At 36.6% G+C, this 21,520-nt stretch overlaps 1 protein-coding gene across 9 annotated transcripts in view; it reads left to right on the forward strand.

Annotated features, from left to right (window-relative positions):
- The window catches only part of TUT4 (terminal uridylyl transferase 4), a 149,778-nt gene that overhangs the window by 77,059 nt on the left and 51,199 nt on the right, over nt 1-21,520 (forward strand). For all 9 annotated transcript variants that reach the window (XM_082667510.1, XM_082667513.1, XM_082667511.1 and 6 more), the window contains 5 exons: nt 9,290-9,467; nt 11,252-11,340; nt 12,705-12,756; nt 14,939-15,008; nt 16,614-16,740. In XM_082667510.1, coding sequence (XP_082523636.1) covers nt 9,290-9,467; nt 11,252-11,340; nt 12,705-12,756; nt 14,939-15,008; nt 16,614-16,740 — 516 coding nt within the window. The remainder of the gene's footprint in view (nt 1-9,289; nt 9,468-11,251; nt 11,341-12,704; nt 12,757-14,938; nt 15,009-16,613; nt 16,741-21,520) is intronic.

A 21,520-nucleotide genomic window follows, 5' to 3' on the forward strand; every position in this document is an offset into this window, starting at 1 on the left:
GAACTTGGGCCTGACCTCTGGCCTTGGAACCAAGATCTTCCAAGCTTTGTGGTGTGGTTAAAAAAGAAAAAAAAAAAGGCAGTACAATATCAAAGAATAAAAAAATAAAATTAGAAAGATAAAAAATACGTTAGGAAAAAATAAAACTAATTGAAACAACTGCAACAAGGTAAAATAAAACCACAGCAGAAAAAAGAAAAAGAAAATAAAGAGCGGGGAACTAGCCAAAAGGGGAGAACAATAACAAAATATAAAGAATAAAATAAAATTTGAAAAATAAAAGATTTATTAGGAAATATAAAAATATAGAATAATCAAGAACAGTGAATCAACAAGGTAAAACAGAACCCCAATCTAAAAGAGGAAAAAAGAAAAAAAAAAAGCCTTGGCTATGGGGGCAGAGTTTAGGTGGGTGTGGAACTGAGGCAGGGACCTAGGCGGGTGGGGGGGGGTGATGTTTGAACGGGGCTTATGCAGGGCTCTGTTCAAGCGTGGCCCAGGACCTCTGCTTAGGATCTGGGCATTGAAGGAGAGGGGCACACCTGGAAAGGAGGGCCTCTGGAGTGTGGAGTTCCGGAGTTTGGAGGTAGGGCCCTGAGTGAGGGTGTATGGGTGGGGTTTAGGCCCAGCGCATTGGAGGGTGTCTCCGAATGTAGAGGTAGGGACCTGGATGGGGGTGTAGGGGCAGGGCTTGGGCTCTGAGCGGCAGGAGGGAGGCTTCCAGGGCAGAGGTTCAGGCCTGGGGTGCCTAAGTGGACGGGGAAAGTGCTGGCCCAGTTCTCTTCCGTTCCTTCATGCTCCTCCCCACCATCTTCCCCAGGGTCTCCACTGTTGCCGCTGGACCCCTAACCATGGGTGGTTCCCTCTGGGTGTAGGAGCTCCTCCCCTCCCCCAGCCACCCCTCAGGGGTGCTCATCCCAGAGGTCCGGCCTTTACTTTTGCTCCCCCTTCCCTCCCTCCCACTCCCTCAGGACCCGCTCTGCTGGAGGGGGCCTCAGTGTGCAGAGGATCAGGCCCAGAGTCTCAGCAGGTTCCTGGGGGCTCAAGTGGGCAGGGGAAACCTGACTGACCATGTTCCCTTTTGATCCTCTGCCCTCCCAGTGGTTCCCCAATATCCTCCTTCTGGCATGGGATCCCTTCCCCTCCGCCAGCTGCCCCTCAGGGGCACCAGTCCCATCCCACCTCCACTTCTCCTCCCCCATCACTCCCCCCATGCCCCACATCCTACCCAGTCGCTGGGGGTTCGCCCTGTTCCCTTAGGTGTATGTAGTCCCACGTGGTGCCTGGTAAGTGCCCTAGTTATGAGGAGATGTGAATCCGTGCTCTCCTAGTATGCCATCTTGACTCTGCCCCCTATAAAATGATTTTGATGATAGCTCCCTAAGGAGGTGTATTTTAAGACTTAAGTGACATAATAGCTCTAAAGCCCCTGGCACAATGCCAAGCCCATAGTGGGTACTCAATAAATGGTGGTTGTTGTTGCTGTTATTATAGAGGTAGCGAGTGCTTACTTGTTGAAAACACAAGCCAGTAGATGAGGCAGTGTTTAAAAGGAGGAGAATAAGTGATTACCTCAGAAAGTAAAGTGATGGAATGCATAGCATGTTATTAATCATGAATTAAAGGGAGCATTTCATTATGTTGGAAAGGGAAAGACATTAAGAAGCCTTCACTGAATATTTGACCTTTAAATTACAACTTCAGGGATTAGAGTTTCACCAGATGGATACAAGAAAGAGTGTCATGATGTGAGTAATGATGTGGAGACCCAATATCACATACAGTCTTTGGAAGCTGCTGACTATTTAACTATGGATATCTGCCCCAGATGTTACGGGGAGGGAATGGTTGGAGGAAGGCCTAAAAAGGCATGCTGAAACTAAATTGCTGTATATTCCATGTTAAGAAGGTGGTGCATTATCCTATTGGTGCCATTGAAGGTTTAAAACAATTTTTTTATTGTGGTAAAATATATATGACATAATATTTACCATTTTAACCATCTTTAAGTGTACAGTTCAGTGACATTAAGTACATTCACATTATTGTACAATGATCTGCAATATCCATTTCTAGAACTTTTTCATTAACTTATATTGAAACCCTGTATCCATTAAACAATAACTCCTCATTTCTCTCTCACCCTTGCTCCTGGTAACCACCGCTCTACTTTCTGTCTCTGTATTTGACTATTGTAGGTGCCGCATGTAAGTGGAATTATATATTTGTCCTATTCTGCTTATTTCACTTAGCGTAACGTCTTTAAGCTTCAACCATATTGTAGTACAGTACGTGTCAGAATTTCTTTCCTTTTTAATGTTGAATAATATTCCATTCTATGTAGTATATACCATGTTTTGTGTGTCCATTCATCCATGGATGGATGTCGGGGTTGTTTCTACTTTTTGCTATTGTGAACATTGGTGTAGAAATACTTGTTTGAATCTTTACTTTCATTTCTTTTGTGTATATACCCAGAAGTGGAATTGCTGAGTCAAATGGTAAATTTATGTTTAATTTTCTGAGGACCTGCCATGCTGTTTTCTGCAGGGGCTGTACCATTTTACATTCCCACCAGTGGTACACAAGGGTTCAATTTCTTCATATCCACAAAATCTTGTTGTTGTTTTTTCTGTTGTTTTTGTTTTGATAATAATCATCCTAGTCGTATATCATTGTGCTTTTGATTTGCATTTTCCTAATGATTAGTGATGTTGAGCACCTTTTCATGTGCTTATTGTCCATTCATATATCTTCTTTGGAGAAATGTGTATTCAAGTCCTGTGACCACTTTTGAATTGGGTTATTTTCTTGTAGTTGAGTTTAAGAGTTCTTCGTATGTTCTGGATATTAATTCTGTATCATACACATGACTTGCAAATTTTTATTCCATTTATGAGTTGCCTTTTTACACTATTAGTAGTGTTGTTTGATACACAAAAGTTTTTAATTTTCGTGAAGTCCAATTTGTCTGTTTTTTCTTTTGTTTCCTGTGTTTTTGTTTAATATCCAAAAAATCATTTCCAAATCCAAGGTCATGAAGCTTTTCTCTTTTGTTTTCTTCTAAGACTTTTATAATTTTGCTCTTATGTTTAGATCTTTGATCCATTTTGAGTTAATTTTTGTATGTGGTGTAAGACGAGGCTCCATATTACATGTGGATATCCAGCTTTCCTAGCACCATGTTTTGAAAAGGAAGTTCTTTCCCATTGAATGTTCTTGACATTTTTATTAAAAATCATTTGACCTTATATATGAACATCTATTTCTGGGCTCTCTTATTTTACTTTATTGGCCTCTGTGTCTATATTTATGCCACTGCCATACTGTTTTGGTTACTGTGGCTTTGTAGTAAGTTTTGAAATCAGGAAATGTTAGTCTCCTAGCTTTGTTCCTCTTGTTCAAGATTGTTTTGGCTATTTGGGGTCCCTTGAGAGTCCAGGTGAATTTTAGGATCTTTTTTCCTATTTCTGCAAAAGAAAAAGTCATTAGGATATTGATAGGGATTGCATTGAATATGTAGATTGCTTTGGGTACTGTTGACATCTTAACAATATTAAGTCTGCCAATCCATGAACATGGAATATCTTTCTCTTTATTCATGTCTTCTTTAATTTCTTTAAGCCATGTTTTGTCTTTTTCACTGTACCTCTTTCATCTTCTTGGTTAATTCTTAAATCTTTTATTCTTTTTGATGCTATTTTAAGGGGAATTATTTTATTTCAGGTTGTTCATTGTTAGTGTATAGAAATGCAAATGATTTTTGTGTGCTGATTTGTATCTTGCTAGTTTGCTGAATTTGTTCATTAGTTTTTTGGTTTTTTTTTTACATCTTTATTGGAGTATAATTGCTTTACAGTGGTGTGTTAGTTTCTGCTTTATAACAAAGTGAATCAGTTATACATATACATATGTTCCCATATCTCTTCCCTCTTGCGTCTCCCTCCCTCCCACCCTTCCTATCCCACCCCTCTAGGTGGTCACAAAGCACTGAGCTGATCACCCTGTGCTATGTGGCTGCTTCCCACTAAGCTATCTGTTTTATGTTTGGTAGTGTATATATGTCCATGCCACTCTCTCACTTTGTCACAGCTTACCCTTCCCCCTCCCCATATTCTCAAGTCCATTCTCTAGCAGGTCTGTGTCTTTATTCCTGTCTTAACCCTAGGTTCTTCATGACTTTTTTTTTCTTAAATTCCATATATATGTGTTAGCATACAGTATTTGTGTTTCACTTTCTGACTTACTTCACTCTGTATGACAGACTCTAGGTCTATCCACCTCATTACAAATAGCTGAATTTTGTTTCTTTTTATGGCTAAGTAATATTCCATTGTATATATGTGCCACATCTTCTTTATCCATTCATCCGATGATGGACACTTAGGTTGTTTCCATCTCCTGGCTATTGTAAATAGAGCTGCAATGAACATTTTGGTACATGACTCTTTTTGGGTTATGGTTTTCTCAGGGTATATGCCCAGTAGTGGGATTGCTGGGTCATATGGTAGTTCTATTTGTAGTTTTTTAAGGAACCTCCATACTGTTCTCCATAGTGGCTGTACCAATTCACATTCCCACCAGCAGTGCAAGAGTGTTCCCTTTTCTCCACACTCTCTCCAGCATTTATTGTTTCTAAATTTTTTGATGATGGCCATTCTGACTGGTGTGAGATGATATCTCATTGTAGTTTTGATTTGCATTTCTCTAATGATTAATGATGTTGAGCATTCTTTCATGTGTTTGTTGGCAGTCTGTATATCCTCTTTGGAGAAATGTGTATTTAGGTCTTCTGCCCATTTTTGGATTGGGTTGTTTGTTTTTTTGTTATTGAGCTGCTTGTAAATTTTGGAGATTAATCCTTTGTCAGTTGCATCATTTGCAAATATTTTCTCCCATTCTGAGGGTTGTCTTTTGGTCTTGTTTATGGTTTCCTTTGCTGTGCAAAAGCTTTGAAGTTTTATTAGGTCCCATTTGTTTATTTTTGTTTTTATTTACATTTCTCTAGGAGGTGGGTCAAAAAAGGATCTTGCTGTGATTTATGTCATAGAGTGTTCTGCCTATGTTTTCCTCTAAGAGTTTGATAGTTTCTGGCCTTACATTTAGGTCTTTAATACATTTTGAGCTTATTTTTGTGTATGGTGTTAGGGAGTGATCTAATCTCATACTTCTACATGTACCTGTCCAGTTTTCCCAGCACCACTTATTGAAGAGGCTGTCCTTTCTCCACTGTATATTCCTGTCCCCTTTATCAAAGATAAGGTTACCATATGTGCGTGGCTTTATTTCTGGGCTTTCTATCCTGTTCCATTGATCTTTCTGTTTTTGTGCCAGTACCATACTGTCTTGATTACTGTAGCTTTGTAGTATAGTCTGAAGTCAGGGAGCCTGATTCCTCCGGCTCCGTTTTTCGTTCTCAAGGTTGCTTTGGCTATTCGGGGTCTTTTGTGTTTCCATACACATTGTGAAATTTTTTGTTCTAGTTCTGTGAAAAATGCCAGTGGTAGTTTGATAGGGATTGCATTGAATCTGTAGATTGCTTTGGGTAGTAGAGTCATTTTCACGATGTTGATTCCTCCAATCCAAGAACATGGTATATCTCTCCATCTATTTGTATCATCTTTAATTTCTTTCATCAGTGTCTTATAATTTTCTACATACAGCTCTTTTGTCTCCTTAGGTAGGTTTATTCCTAGATATTTTATTCTTTTTGTTGCAGTGGTAAATGGGAGTGTTTTCTTGATTTCACTTTCAGATTTTTCATCATTAGTGTATAGGAATACCAGAGATTTCTGTGCATTAATTTGTATCCTGCTACTTTACCAGATGCATTGATTAGCTCTAGTAGTTTTCTGGTACATCTTTAGGATTCTCTATGTATAGTATCATGTCATCTACAAACAGTGACAGCTTTACTTCTTTTTTTCCGATTTGGATTCCTTTTATTTCCTTTTCTTCCCTGATTGTTGTGGCTAAAACTTCACAAAGGCTTGATATGTGACCCGAGATATGATCTATCCTGGAGAATGTTCCATGAGCACTTGAGAAAAATGTGTATTCTGTTGTTTTTGGATGGAATGTCCTATAAATATCAATTAAGTTCATCTCATTTAATGTATCATTTAAAGCTTGTGTTTCCTTATTTATTTTCATTTTGGATGATCTGTCCATTGGTGAAAATGGGGTGTTAAAGTCCCCTACTATGAATGTGTTACTGTCAATTTCCCCTTTTGTGGCTGTTAGTATTTGCCTTATATATTGAGGTGCTCCTATGTTGGGTGCATAAATGTTTACAATTGTTATATCTTCTTCTTGGATCGATCCCTTGATCATTATGTAGTGTATTTCTTTGTCTCTTCTAATAGTCTTTATTTTGAAGTCTATTTTGTCTGATATGAGAATTGCTACTCCAGCTTTCTTTTGGTTTCCATTTGCATGGAATATCTTTTCCATCCCCTCACTTTCAATCTGTATGTGTCTAGGTCTGAAGTGGGTCTCTTGTAGACAGCATATATATGGGTCTTGTTTTTGTATCCATTCAGCCAGTCAGTGTCTTTTGGTGGGAGCATTTAATCCATTTACATTTAAGGTAATTATTGATATGTATGTTCCTATTCCCATTTTCTTAATTGTTTTGAGTTTGTTATTATAGGTCTTTTCCTTCTCTTGTGTTTCTTGCCTAGAGAAGATCCTTTAGCATTTGTTGTAAAGCTGGTTTGGTGGTGCTGAACTCTCTCAGCTTTTGCTTGTCTGTAAAGGTTTTAATTTCTCCATGAAATCTGAATGAGATCCTTGCTGGGTAGAGTAATCTTGGTTGTAGGTTTTTCTCCTTCATCACTTTAAATATGTCCTGCCAGTCCCTTCTGGCTTGCAGAGTTTCTGCTGAAAGATCAGCTGTTAACCTTATGGGGATTCCCTTGTGTGTTACTTGTTGTTTTTCCCTTGCTGCTTTTAATATGTTTTCTTTGTATTTAATTTTTTGTTCATTAGTTTTAACATTTGTTTTTAGACGCTTAAGGGTTTTCTATCTCTCACCTGGACTATTTCCAATTTATCTCACTTCTTGCCCTGCCCCCCCACACCCAGTCTTCTTCATTCAGTAGCCAGAATTGTTCTTTTAAAACATATGATAGGGCTTCCCTGGTGGCGCAGTGGTTGAGAGTCCTCCTTCTGATGCAGGGGACATGGGTTCGTGCCCTGGTCCAGGAAGATCCCACATGCCGCGGAGCGGCTGGGCCCGTGAGCCATGGCCGCTGAGCCTGCGTGTCCAGAGCCTGTGCTCCACAATGGGAGAGGCCACAACAGTGAGAGGCCCACGTACCACAAAAATAAAAATAAATAAATAAAGTATATGATGTTCCTTCCTACTTATAGCCCATCAGTACCTTCGCAACTTAAAATAAAATTCTAAGCCCTTATCAAGTTTCATGAGGTTATACAATATTTGGCTTCTAGTTAACTTTTCAGTTTCATCATGTTTCACAGTCACCACTTTGTTACTCAGCCTCAGAAATATTGCTCTCTTTAAATAAGATTAGGTACTTTTTTGCCTCTGAGTTTTCACATTTACTGTTTTCTGTGTCTTGAATGCTCTTCCTCCAGAAATTTAAATGTCTCTCTTCTTCACTTTCAGGTCTCTTCACCTGTTTAGAGCGGCTTTGTCTGTCTACTCTATTCTAAAATAATACCGTCTTTCCAACAGTCTGTAGCCTCTTACCCTGTTTTATTTTTCTTAATAACACTACCTGACATCATAATATATATTTATTTATCTGTTGTCTATTTTCTCTAATTAGAATGTAAGTTACAGAAGCGTAGGGATTTAATTGATCATATTTATGACAGATGATATATGAAGATATCAGGTTGACAGGATGATCAATGATATGAGGATATAAATGAGAATGTTTGATGGAACAGTATCCTAAAGGAGGTAGAATAGGCTTATTTTTCAAAAAAAAATTTATTTTTATTTATTTGGCTGCGCCAGGTCTTAGTTGTGGCAAGCAGGATTGTTGCAGCATGCGGGATCTTTAGTCGCAGCGTGCAGGCTCTTATTGCAGCATGCGGGATAGCATAGATAGAAGAGTGTTCACTGTCTTTTATCCTCTTATTTTCAATCTAGAAATAAAGATAATTTTGTTGCATGTTAATTTTGTATCATTTTTTCATTAAGTATATTGCTGTTAATACCTTGGGTAAATCCTAAAAAGAAAGTAGTCCTGAAAACTTAGATGCTCATCTAAGATGTAGTTTATAGTTAAGGTTGCAGAAATGATTTCAGAAACTTATAAAAACAAGGTTGTCTTACTTCCTGTGTTTGATTATTCTGTACCATAGGTAAACTTGATTTACATTAAGACTGAATATGGTAACAAAGAATAGAATTAGGAATAGACCAAAGTCTTTGTTTTACTATATTGAGTGGGGGAGCGGGAAAAATAAACTACTTTTGATTATTCTTTTGGGAGCTCCATATCTCAAAAAAAATAAGAGATTGTTTTTTGACTGAAATGTGATAATAGAAAATGTTTTTGTTATAATATTAAATGGTATAGTCTGTTATGTTGAAAAATGTATGGAATAGTAGGATGTGAGCTGGTGGGTGATTTTCTTCTTTTCTTATAATTCATGTAGCTTTTGCAGTTAGCATGTAGTTTTTAAAATCAGAGTAATCAATTAATTTTAAAAATCATTGTGCATATATAATATAGTCCCTCTTCAGCTCCTTGCTTTAAATTGGCTTTCAAACTTTTAGCAGAATAGAGGTTTTGTTTTTTTTTTAACATTTTGCCTAGTTTTGTATAAAATAACAGCGAAATCAGTTTTAAATGGGAGGCAGTGTATCAAATACATGGCGATATTGTTTAGGATGTTTTCCTGTGACCATTTAATCTGGTACTGTACATGCCAATCAGAGACATTCAAGACCTTCTGCTATAACTAAGACAACGTCTCTTGGCTGCAGCAAAATCATCAGCTAAATGTTGTTACTTATGGAATCTTGGCTTTGATGTAGCATTTCAGAATTTATGCACACAGTAAAGTAAAACAGGTTTTATTTTTTAAATGTTTAATAGCAACCTCCCCCACAGCACCTCTCATTCTTTCAATCCTGCTTCACAAAGGCAGGGATCTCTGTCTCTTTTGTTCAGTTCCGTATCCTAGGTTTCTTAAATCTGGCAATAGAAGGTGCATGTATGTTGATTATGTCCTTCTCTCCTAAATACGAGGACATTAAAATAGAAATCTTTTTTTATATTGTTGTTGTTAAACGTCACACTAATAGGAAAAACAGGAAGAAAGTGAGCTTCGTTCTCTGCCACCTCCTTCCCTTGCCCACTTGGCTGCTTTAAGTGTTGCAGTTATTGAATTATCAAAAGAACAAGGAATAACAGATGATGACCTCAGAGTTCGTCAGGAAATTGTGGAGGAAATGTCAAAGGTTATAACAGCATTTTTACCAGGTACAGCTTCATTTTATACTTAATTTTTAAAATGACACAACTCTTCCTCTTGCTTCCTCTTGAACTTAGGGTAAATTCTTAATGTTTTTCTTTCTCTTTTTTTCTCCATCTTAACAGTAGATTAATTATTTGTAAATGACTTTTGGGGGGGAGATATTTCAGAAAAGGAAAATGGAGAATTACGGCACAGCATAAATTTTGTAATAAGAAAAAAAGATTTTTAAAATGTCAGATACAAGATTAATTGCTTAGTGCTTGAATATTATATTTTATATTAAATTTTCAGTATCATTGACTTCTGAATGGACATTTTAGTCATATTTATTTCAGTATATGCAGTTGAACTAGTTACTGAATAAAATTCCTATTGCTTGATAGTGGGGAAAATTAATTTACTTTAAGGAAGTTAGAGGTAAAATTTATACTTTTATTTCTTTTTTTGACTCTTGATCTTTCTTTACAGAAAGCTTATGTTTTTGGCACAAGGGGGAGTTGGGTCAGGTTTATGGTAGACATTTATGTATAGATTATTTGCTTAGCCCTCATCATTTTTTTGCATTAATACTGAATTTAAGTAAATGGATATTAAGTAAGACTTGTTTCTTACCACCAAAGGGATTTTAGACAGTTGATAAATTATAATTTTATATCAAGCCATTGTGAGATTTATAAGAAAGAATTTGAAATTTTAATTTTTCTTTATTATTTCTATAATGTAGTTTTCTATCTAAAACACATTGATACTAATTTAAATTATACATAGGAATAATTTACTTATTATTATAAGAATAGAAGTGAAATATTTATGATTTTAATGACTTGGATGACTTTCAGACATTTTGTGAACTTGAAAAGTAGACTTTTATAAATTCAACTGAGTACAAACTTAACACTTCCTAACATACTAAACATCCCATGATCAGTCCCAATCATGTTATTTTTCAACTTGCCCTCTGCTGAGATCATTTAAAAATTTACCGTATTATGATTTTTGTTTTTGTTTTTGTTTTTTGCGGTACGCGGGCCTCTCACTGTCGTGGCTTCTCCCGTTGCGGAGCACAGGCTCCGGACGCGCAGGCTCAGCGGCCATGGCTCACAGGCCCAGCCGCTCCGCGGCATGTGGGATCTTCCCGGACCGGGGCACGAACCCGCGTCCCCTGCATCAGCAGGCGGACTCCCAGCCACTGCGCCACCAGGGAAGCCCTGTATTATGATTTTTGAAATAACATATTTGATAGTTTGCAAAAGATGTAGGTAGCATGTTATTATTCCTATTTATTTTGTTCTGTGAACTCTTGAAAGCCAGAGTTTTTTTTGGTTTTAGGTCTGCAGTATCAATTGACTTGGCTTCACTTTGTGTTTTTAAAGAGCATTGGCTGAATGTCTGTGATCCCTTCCTCATTTAAAGAGCTATTTCTTAAGTAAATATAAATATCTAAAAAAATACGTAGTTTGTGACAGTAGCTATAGCTAGGTTAGTACATTCTTTACTGTTACATATTAAATGTGAAACATACTTCTAGTTATTCCTAAATGAATTACTACTAAAATTTTGTTTAAACACTGAACTTGAATGAGTTATTTCTCTCTTCCTGAACCCTATAACTGAGAAACATTTTTACTATTTTGTAGATCAGTTAGAAAAGGATATTATTCTTCTATAATTGCTGTATTAGAATTGGAAGACACAGAATTGAAATATATGCAGTTTTCCTATCACTGTTTTTTAAAGTTCTCATATTTGCATGCTGTTTCATGCTATGATATTTTTCCTTCATTTCCAGAGTGTTCACTTAGGTTGTATGGCTCGTCTCTGACTAAGTTTGCTCTGAAAAGTAGTGATGTTAATATAGATATAAAATTTCCTCCCAAGGTAAGTAATTAGACAAGACCCTTTTCTGTATGGTTCTTAATTAGTACTTGGTATTGTTTATTGGTTATCTTTTTAGAGAAGATATAGGAGAATATAAAACTCTGGCTTGTAGAATGTTACCATCATGATTTAACAGTGCTTTTGGAAAGTACTTTTTAGGTGTCAGGCATAGGTGGAATTAAAGAAAATAAGGGAGAAAAAAAAAAAGAAGAGGAAGGTGGTCAAAAAAAGGAAAATGCTTGTATTTGAACGTGTTGAACAGTTATTGCTTATGGTAAGCAGTATAGAAAGAGGAAAGAATTTTGAAATCATACATCTGTAGATGTTCAAATCTTGGCTGCAATGAGCAAGTTACTTGACCTTCTTGAGCCTCAGTTTCTAATTTCCAAAATAGGAATAATAACTTCAATATTAAATAAGGTGATATATATACCAAGTATGTTTTGTATAGTGCCTGGTACATTATAGGTACTGTTTTTTTTTTTTTTTGGCATTACGCGGGCCTCTCACTGTCATGGCCTCTCCTGTTGCGGAGCACAGGCTCCGGACGCGCAGGCTCAGGGGCCATGGCTCACGGGCCTAGCCGCTTCGCGGCATGTGGGATCTTCCCGGACCGGGGCACGAACCCGTGTCCCCTGCATCGGCAGGCGGACCCTCAACCACTGCGCCACCAGGGAAGCCCCACATTATAGGTACTTTTAATAAGTAGTGGCTAGGACCATTAGCAAAATACCAATATTGTTTAGCATTGCTAACATTGCTTATTTCCTGACATATCAAACATTTAAAATAATCAGTTGATATTTGATGTGTTTTTAACTTTTTGAATAATAAGTTTATGCTCAAGGAGGTTTGATTTGGGTGAAAATTTGATGTTTTAATTTCTAGTCTGATATAGTCGTTAACTTACAAGTAAGGTATGATTATTAAATGCTTTTTAAATAGCAGCAAAGTACACGTTTAAGCTAAATATTTGACATGCTTGTTATTTAAAGTAGTACTTTAATCTAAGCCTTTTGGCCATGCTGCCAGTTGTCAATATCCCTTAAATTTCTTATCTCAACAACTTCTCTTTAGAAATCATTTGGTAAACTGATTTCTTTTTTCATTTGTTTTGATATGAAATTGCAGAATCTTTTCTCACTCTAAGAACTCACTAATTCTAGTAATGTTGCTGGAATAATAGCACTATATGATTTATTAGATTTTACTTCATCCATGAACAAGATTTCTAAACATAAAAGTAGAACACTATTCTGTTTTCATTATTTTAAAATACAGAGCATGATTTTACTTGTATTCTCTAAAGTTCTGAAACTTGAACTTTGAAGTTAGTGTATTTATTAATTTGAAACTTCTTTTAGATGAATCATCCAGATCTTCTGATACAAGTGCTTGGGATTTTAAAAAAAAGTGGTGAGTTTCTTTTTAAAGTTGTTTTTCTAAAGAAAGTTCTTTAAAGATATATGCATTGTGTTGTTTATGTATGCCTAACCAAGTTAAAGTAAAACTACTAGCATATTTGCGTCATTGTATTGCATATGTATTTAATAGGTGTACTAGAACATTTACATGTCAGATCAAAAGTATCATATTTAAAATTGATATATTAAAAACGATTGCCTTTTGGGTAATTTCAAAATGTTGCCTTTGAGTATTATGAATGCTTCTTGTGTAAAATGAGACAGAAAACCTGTAATCATTAGGAGATTGTTGATCAAGGAAGATTTAGGGAGAGACTTGGGGAAAAAATGTGTGTGTGCATTGAATAAATATGTTTTTTCCCCACTTAAAACAATGTTAATCATTTATAGTACATCAACCAGATTATACCTACTAAGTCTTTCATATGTGGCTCATCTGTCTAGATTGATTTTTATGTAAAAAGGACATTCATATAGGTAACAATACTTTTTAAATAAAAATTTTAAAAATTACAGCTTTCTCAAAGCAGGTCCCAGGTCATGTAGTACAGTCTGGAATATTATTTTCTTGGTTTTATTTACTGCTTTTCTTGTTATATAAAGTAAATGCTTAGGAGCTCAGAATCTGGAGCCAGACTTTCCAGGTGCAAATTTTAGTTAGTTGTACCACTTACTGGTTGTGTGTCCTTTGACAAATTACTTAAGTGTTAATGCTTCAGTTTTCTCATCTATAAAATGGCAATAATGTAGTATCTTTTTGATGAGAGGGTTGTTTATGAGGATGAAATGGGTTAAGCCATAGCTTAGAAAAGTACCTGGTTTACAGTACCTTCTTATTAAATTTCTGCTGCTGTGATTGTTATTATTATTACTATTGTCATCTTATATTTTATGAATCATAATTACCTGTCAAAAATATTTCCATTTTGGCTTAGAAGAGATAGTTTATTGATTTTAGCCATACCCTCTCATTGGCTCTAGTGTCAGTTCTAAAGTTCTTTTCTTCTCTCTGTCTGCCCTATCAGCTCTCCGTTATTTATCAGCTTTTTGGCCATTTTCCTGGGATATTAATATTTAAGGGATGATTTTGGTCCAGTTTAACCTGTAAAGGAAGTTTTCTTCTGTAATAAATAGTTGACTCTCATTGCACAAAAACTCTAAAGCATAATATAGATAAGCGCTTTTACCTCTTTAGACTCACTAGACACTATCAATGTAGCAAAAATATTTTAAATATGTTTTCCACTAAAATACATGAATAGATCATCTTAAGTCATATAACATAGGTTTCTAAAATTCAGTCTGAATGTAAAATTGATTATTCCTTCCTTTATGCCCTCTGTACTCTTTAAAGACCTCTGTCCTGTTATCTGCAGGATTTATTTGTTTATATATTTGTTTTCCAAATCCCTAATTGAGCTCTTTGTATCTATTCATTGTCATATCATGCATAATGTAATTCCTGACATGAAGCTTTTCAGCACATTTGTTTTGAATAGATTAATAATTCCAACAGGTACTACTAAGAGATTTTTTCTGAACTTCAAATGAGATAATGTTAATCCATCTATTTTTGTTTAGATTAGGTATTTTATGGCATGGGGCCTACCTTGGAGATGTAGAGAAAGACTTCAGAGTGGAAGTGTACTTCACCTGTTAGTCCTTCCTTAAGAGCTTTGGCAGACTCTTCGTATATTAACAGGAAATAGGGCCAGTAGAGTTAGCCTTTTACTGCCATGGATAATTTAAAAGAACTATATTGTCAAAGCATTGTAGGTTCTCCTTTTGTGACTCCTGTGGAAATAGCCTTCGGAAGTAAGTGGTGTCCTCTGTTTGCTATATCTATGAAGGTTTAACAACTTTGACTAGATTGTATATTTACTTGGAAATATTCAAACTTTTAGGGATGTTAAAACCTTTCTTCTTAAGGTAATTATAATGTTCGGACAGTATTTGGGACTCTGCCTGTCTGTGGTTTGTGATAATACAGCAAATGACACCAAGAGAGGTAAGAGATTCTGTTGGGTTGATGCTTAAAACGAGAAGAGTGGATTGTCCCACAGAAGCAGTGAGAGTGATTTTTAGAAGGAAACGATTACTTAATGTTTACCATAGAGCAGACATTTGAGAGATGTTGACATTAGCTTACATGTTTTATTTTTTTTCTTTATTAGTATTATATGTAGATGTGGAATCTGATTTTCACGCTAAAGTTCCTGTTGTGGTGTGCAAAGATCGGAAAAGGTTGGTAACAATGAAGAGAAAATAAAGTTTTTTAAAAAAAAATTAACAACAACCAAGTATGCAGTGGATATCTGTAAGAGAGAAGAGTTTTGTTTTAGATTTCTTCTTGGATTAATTTGACTAAGCTAGTTTCTATTTATTAAAATTAGCAAGCCTGCTAAAAGCATGTGAACAAGAAATGGAGTTATTAGAGAGTTAAAAATAAAACATTCTAATGCAAAACTTTTCATTTGTTTATTCACCCAACAGTATTGAGCATTTACTATATGTTAGGTACTGCTTTGCTTATTTCAAACATAAATAAGAAATAGACTGTCTTCTCAAGGGTCTGTCTATTAGAATCTAGTTTTTAGTTCACTGAAATTCAAGGAGTCATTGAAGATTGATCTTCGCTTTCTATTCAGATATTTATAGGACTGAGAGAGCAACATGCCTTTGACAAAGGAAACTGAAATAATTGTATTTGAAACCAGTGTGGGAGAGATGGAAACAATATGGAAATAATATATTCTTTTATTGATTATTAATTATTATTTCTTACATTTTAAGATTATTCTGTTTTTTTATTCAAAGCTAGAAGAATCTTTGGAGATCTAGTTCAACTTCCTTATTGTCTAAATTAGAAAATTGAGACCTGGAGTGATTAAGTGATTTGTCCAAATTCAAATTATTCAGGGGAAAATCAGAATTGGAATAGAGGTATTCTGACTTCTAGTGTTTTTCCTACCACATTGTGTCAAATTGCCTCTGCGGCAACCTCAGTCACATTCTTTTCCCTGCCACAAAAATGTTTCTTCTACAATTCTGTCACTCCGTTTAATGTAGCTCCTATATTCACTTACATATAAGCATTACTTGTGGATTAATAGATAAATTCTTTTTGATCTCTAATCTGAAAATAGCATATCAATAAAGTCATGAAAGCTTGGATAGGAAAAATTAGAGTCAAGAAGTATAGCTAGTCAATTCAGTATTTCATTTTTTTTTTTTTTGCGGTACACGAGCCTCTCACTGTTGCGGCCTCTCCCGTTGCGGAGCACAGGCTCCGGATGTGCAGGCTCAGCAGCCATGGCCCACGAGCCCAGCCGCTCTGCGGCATGCGGGATCCTCCCGGACTGGGGCACGAACCCTTGTCCCCTGCATCGGCAGGTGGACTCTCAACCACTGCGCCACCAGGGAAGCCCCAGTATTTCATTTTTTGTTTTTATCATGTGCAAGGTAAAAAGAATGGACTAGGAAGGTATGTTGTACTATTTGACATTGATGATATCAATGTCTTTCCCCTCACATAAATCAAATTTTGGTGCATCTTAATGCTGCTTTTGAAATTAATTTTTCACGAACTTAAATATTAAATACTAAGTGAGGTTAAAATTTATTTCTGAAGTATAAATGGATAGTTAAAACATCTTTAATTTGTATGGAACTCTAGTGATGGAAATGATATATAGTTTTCTGTTAGCTCTAAGTTTGTTAAAACATTTGTTTTTATTATGAATTCTTAGGTGTTAATTGTGGTGACTGGAAAGGATAGCCACAGGATTTGAAGTATTCTGGTTTTTAAGGTATTAGTACAGTGAAAATTTGTTTCTTTCTCATTCACAGTGGTTTACTTTGTAGAGTGAGTGCAGGAAATGATATGGCATGCCTCACTACTGACTTACTTGCTGCTCTTGGCAAAATGGAACCTGTCTTTACTCCCTTGGTGTTAGCCTTTCGCTATTGGGCTAAGGTAAGTGGAACAGAGGAAAAAAGTACCTAACATTTAAGATAACTGAGGCTTTTTCTTGCACTAACATGTAACATAAATCATAATAATATGGGGACAAAATAGTTATTTGTGGACAGAAAGTGGTGTGGCAGGTTCTGATAATGGACATGAAAATAGTTTCATAGGCATGTAGAGTTTATTAATATACTTTAGAATGTTTAATTATTGTACTTTATTCTCTTTTATGCAGTGTAGAAATATTCTCTTTCACATCTTAGTATTTGAGACTCAAGTTTTCACTCTTAATTGTAATTGTAAGTTAAGGTTGTAAGGTTGTAAGATATTGTTATGCAAGTTAAGATTCTTTTGTTAGCATATTTTTTTCCCAGTCTCTGTCTTAGAACATTATTCTCTTTCCTCTAAATTATTGGTAACCTGCAGCAATTTCTTTCTTTTTTTTTTTTAATGAATTTATTTATTTATTTTTGGCTGCATTGGGTCTTTTGTTGCTGTGCACGGGCCTTCTTTAGTTGCGGCGAGCGGGGGCTACTCTTCATTGTGGTGAGCGGGCTTCTCATTGCGGTGGCTTCTCTTGTTGCGGAGCACAGGCTCTAGGCGCATGGGTTCAGTAGTTGTGGCTCACGGGCTATAGAGCTCAGGCTCAGTAGTTGTGGTGCACGGGCTTAGTTGTTCCGTGGCATGTGGGATCTTCCCGGACCAGGGCTTGAACCCCTGTCCCCTGCATTGGCAGGCGGATTCTTAACCACTGCGCCACCAGGGAAATCCCCCCTGCAGCAATTTCTGAATGGCCAACTGCTAAGAATTCGTTATCTAAGTTTCCTAAATTAGAATTCACATATTATTAAAGGCTGTGGTTCCCCCTGTGCTCCAGGTTACCCCTTGGAGGTGGCGAGGAGTGGTAAATATCAGTCCAAATGACTAGAGAGAGAGAGATTTTAGTTTTTGTATATAGTATTCATCAGTGTAGTATTCATTACTTGTTAGACTAATGATGAGTAAATTCTCTGTCTTATACAAAGAAGATGAGTTAGTGGGGTAGTGGTGGAGTGATAACTTGAGAACAAAAACAGCCAGAGGATTCTTTTAGAAATATTTTGTCTCGACTTTTGATTCTCCCCATAGTTGGGACAGAACCAGCTGTCTGAGTAAGGAACAGCTTGAAAAGTATGGAACAGTCAGAAAGCCTAAGTTGGGGTGTCTTCATACCTAACACCTTTGTGTTTGCTATTCCCTTCATCTAAAATGTTCTTACCCCACATATCCAGAATGGTTCACTCTTTTACTTTTTTTCAAGTTTCTGCTCAAATTTCATCTTACCAGAGTCTCCTGGACCACCCTGTATAAAATAGCATTGCCTCCATCACTCTCTCTGCCTTTACCCTGCTTTATTTTGTTCATAGCACTTACTGCCACCTTCCATACATATTCATATATTTGTTTGTGATCTGTTTTCTTCCATGAAATTATAAACTGCAAGGATAGGAAGTTTAGTCTGTTTTATTTATTCACGGCTGGTCCTCGTGCTTCTTATGTTACTGTGCCAGTGCAGAGTAGGCATTTAATAAATATTTGTTGAATACATGGCCCAGTTCTTCAGAAAGATTGTTAATCCTTGGAAGTGACTGGGAGCAGTGAACCAGTCTGAGGGAGGGTGAACCTCCTCTTATTTATCTCATTATATTCTGTGCCTAGCATAATGCCTGGCATACTACAGAAATTTAGTGCTGTGAAATGGAATAAACCAATTCCAACTCTAATTTTTATACTAGATATTTATATCAATTTGAGCAAGGCACTTCATCCATCTGAGCTTCAATTTTTCTATCTGGAGAGATTATTTCAAAAGTGATATGAGATAATGAATGAGAATATACTTTGAATTCTAAAATGCTACACAAATCTTTTTTGTTCAATTGGCAAGTGAGATTATTTAAACAACGATAAGTCAGCAGGGATAGGACTGGTGTGACAACCCTAGTAACTAAAGTTTCTCAGAGTATGGGATGAGACTGGTAGACAAGGACTAGCCATTACTCAGGAAACTAAGTTTATCAACTCCAGGAAGGTTAGTGGCTTCATAAGGAATGAAGGAATAAATAGCTGCCTCTGGGATGGTACTATTTAATTATGCCTTAATTTTTTTAGTGGTCATAAATAGTCTTAGTTTTCTCACACACTTCTTTTGTTCTTTTAAGTAATTAGACTGTGTTAGAAGACTATAAATGGTATTCAGCTTATTTTCATTTGGGAAAAAAAAAGTGGCCTATAAACTTTGTTTCCTAAAGTGGTCTCTTTGAAAAGGTTACTCAAATTTATATTGATTCTAAACATACCAATCAGTGAAGGACACTAAAAAACGTGTTACAAAGCTGGTTGCAGAGTGGTTCCTTTCTGTTTCCAACAGAGCGATGTGTCTCATTTTTGGCAGCTGTGTTAGTTGCAAAGAGCTTTTCCCAGTGATTTTCATTTTCTGAGTTTATTGTAAGAAACCTAGAAATGATTTCTCTCAAATAATTCCTCTCAAATATTTTTTTCCAACAGCTTTATTTATCTTGAAGTTTTAATCCACATTGTATGTTATTTAGTAAAGCACAGATTTTCCATGATTTGAGGGTTCAGAAAAATTGTAGTATATGAATATAATTTATTCTTGTAATTGATATCATGAGATTGCTGTTGATTGTTCTCTGGCTGTCTCCATTCTTAAGTAGCTATATTCTTAGCATTCTACTAATAAATTGTTTTCTGGGAAAGCCTATTAATACTCTGGGCAGCAAAACTCTTAGCCTTATCAGTCCAATATAGTCACGTTTCCTGACTCAGAGCCACTTTTTGTAGTTAACATAAGAATTAATTTTAGCAATATCTGACATCTAAAAGAGATTCCTGGGGGTTTTACTTTATTTGTATTTTTTATTGTATATATTTAAGGTATACAACTTGGTGATTTGATATATGTATACATTGTGAAATAATCACCAGTCAAGCTAATTAACATATCTGTTACCTCACACAGTTACCATTTTAGTTACGGTTTTTGTGTGTGTAGTGAGAAAACACTTGAGATCTAACTTAACAAATTTCAAGTATATGGTACAGTATGGTTAACTATAGTCACCACGCTGTACATTAGATCACCATAACTTATTCATCTTGTGTAACTGAAATTTTATACCCCTTGACCAACAATCTTCCTATTTCCCTCTACCCCAGCCTCCGGTAGCCACCAATCTCTTCGCTTCTAATTAGTTTGACTATTTTAGATTCCACATATAAGTGAGATATAACATTTGTCTTTCTGTGCCTGTCTTATTTCACTTAGCATAAATAATGTCCTCTAGGTCTATCTGTATTGTCGCAAATGGCAGAATTTCCTTCTTTTTTAAGGCTAAATAATGTTTCATTGTGTGTATATAGCACATTTCCTTTATCCATTTATCTGTCTATAGACGTTTAGGTTATTTCCATGTCTTGGCTATGAGATCTCTGTTTTAAGAGCTCTCTGTTAAACTACCTCAGTGTTTTTCCTCTGTGAGATGTCTGATAGTGTTAACAGCTTACATGAGCAGCTCCTTTTAGTTGCCAAGAAGTTTCTGGTTAACTTGACTTGTTCATTAGGCAGCGTACCCTTTGTCCTAATACCCTGGATAAATGAGAATTTATTCTAGTGGAATATTTTGAGCTCTCTTTCAAATTTATTTATTTATTTAAATAAATGTATTTATTTATTTTTGGCCGTTTTGGGTCTTCGTTGCTGCGTGTGGGCTTTCTCTAGTTGTGGCGAGTGGGGGCTACTATTTTCGTTGCGGTGCATGGGCTTCTCACTGTGGTGGCTTGTCTTGCTGCGGAGCGCAGGCTCTAGGTGCGCAGGCTTCAGTAGTTGTGGCGCGTGGGCTTAGTTGCTCCATGGCATGTGGGATCTTCCCAGACCAGGGATCGAACCCCTGTCCCCTGCATTGGCAGGCGGATTCTTAACCACTGCGCCACCAGGGAAGTCCTAAGCTCTTTTTATCAGTGTTTTTTAATCCTTTTTTATTTCAAATTATATTCTTAAATTTACTAAGGCTTTAGTGATTATGCTACGTCTTTATTATGTAAGGAAAATAATAACAGTCCAATTACAGGCTGATCTTACTCAAATAAATGCAAAAGTCTAAATAAAATATAAGAAAGTGGGGACTTCCCTCGTGGTACAGTGGTTAAGAATCCGCCTGCTAATGCAGGGGACACGGGTTCGATCCCTGGTCTGGGAAGATCCCACATGCTGTGGAGCAACTAAGCCCACGCACCACAGCTACTGAAGCCTGTGCGCCTGGAGCCCGTGCTCCTCAACAAGAGAAGTCACTGCAATGAGAAGCCTGCGCACCGCAACGAAGAGTAGCCCCTGCTTGCTGCAACTAGAGAAAGCCCATGTGCAGCAACGAAGACCCAATGCAGCCAAAAGTAAAATTAAATAAAAAACACAACATATATATATATATACGCAAGTGGGATTCCCTGGTGGCGCAGTGGTTGAGAGTCCGCCTGCTGATGCAGGGGGCGCGAGTTCGTGCCCTGGTCTGGGAAGATCCCACATGCCGTGGAGCGGCTGGGCCCGTGAGCCATGGCCGCTAAGCCTGCGCTTCCGGAACCTGTGCTCCGCAACGGGAGAGGCCATGACAGTGAGAGGCCTGCGTACCGCAAAAAAAAAAAAAAAAAATGAATTACTCAAGCCATATGTGTTAAAATAAGGAATATTACAGAGATGTTCATCAATTATGTTATACATTGTTTTGGAGAT

The sequence above is a fragment of the Grampus griseus genome, assembly GCF_964374135.1.
Source record: "Grampus griseus genome assembly, chromosome: 1".
NCBI lineage: Eukaryota > Metazoa > Chordata > Mammalia > Artiodactyla > Delphinidae > Grampus > Grampus griseus.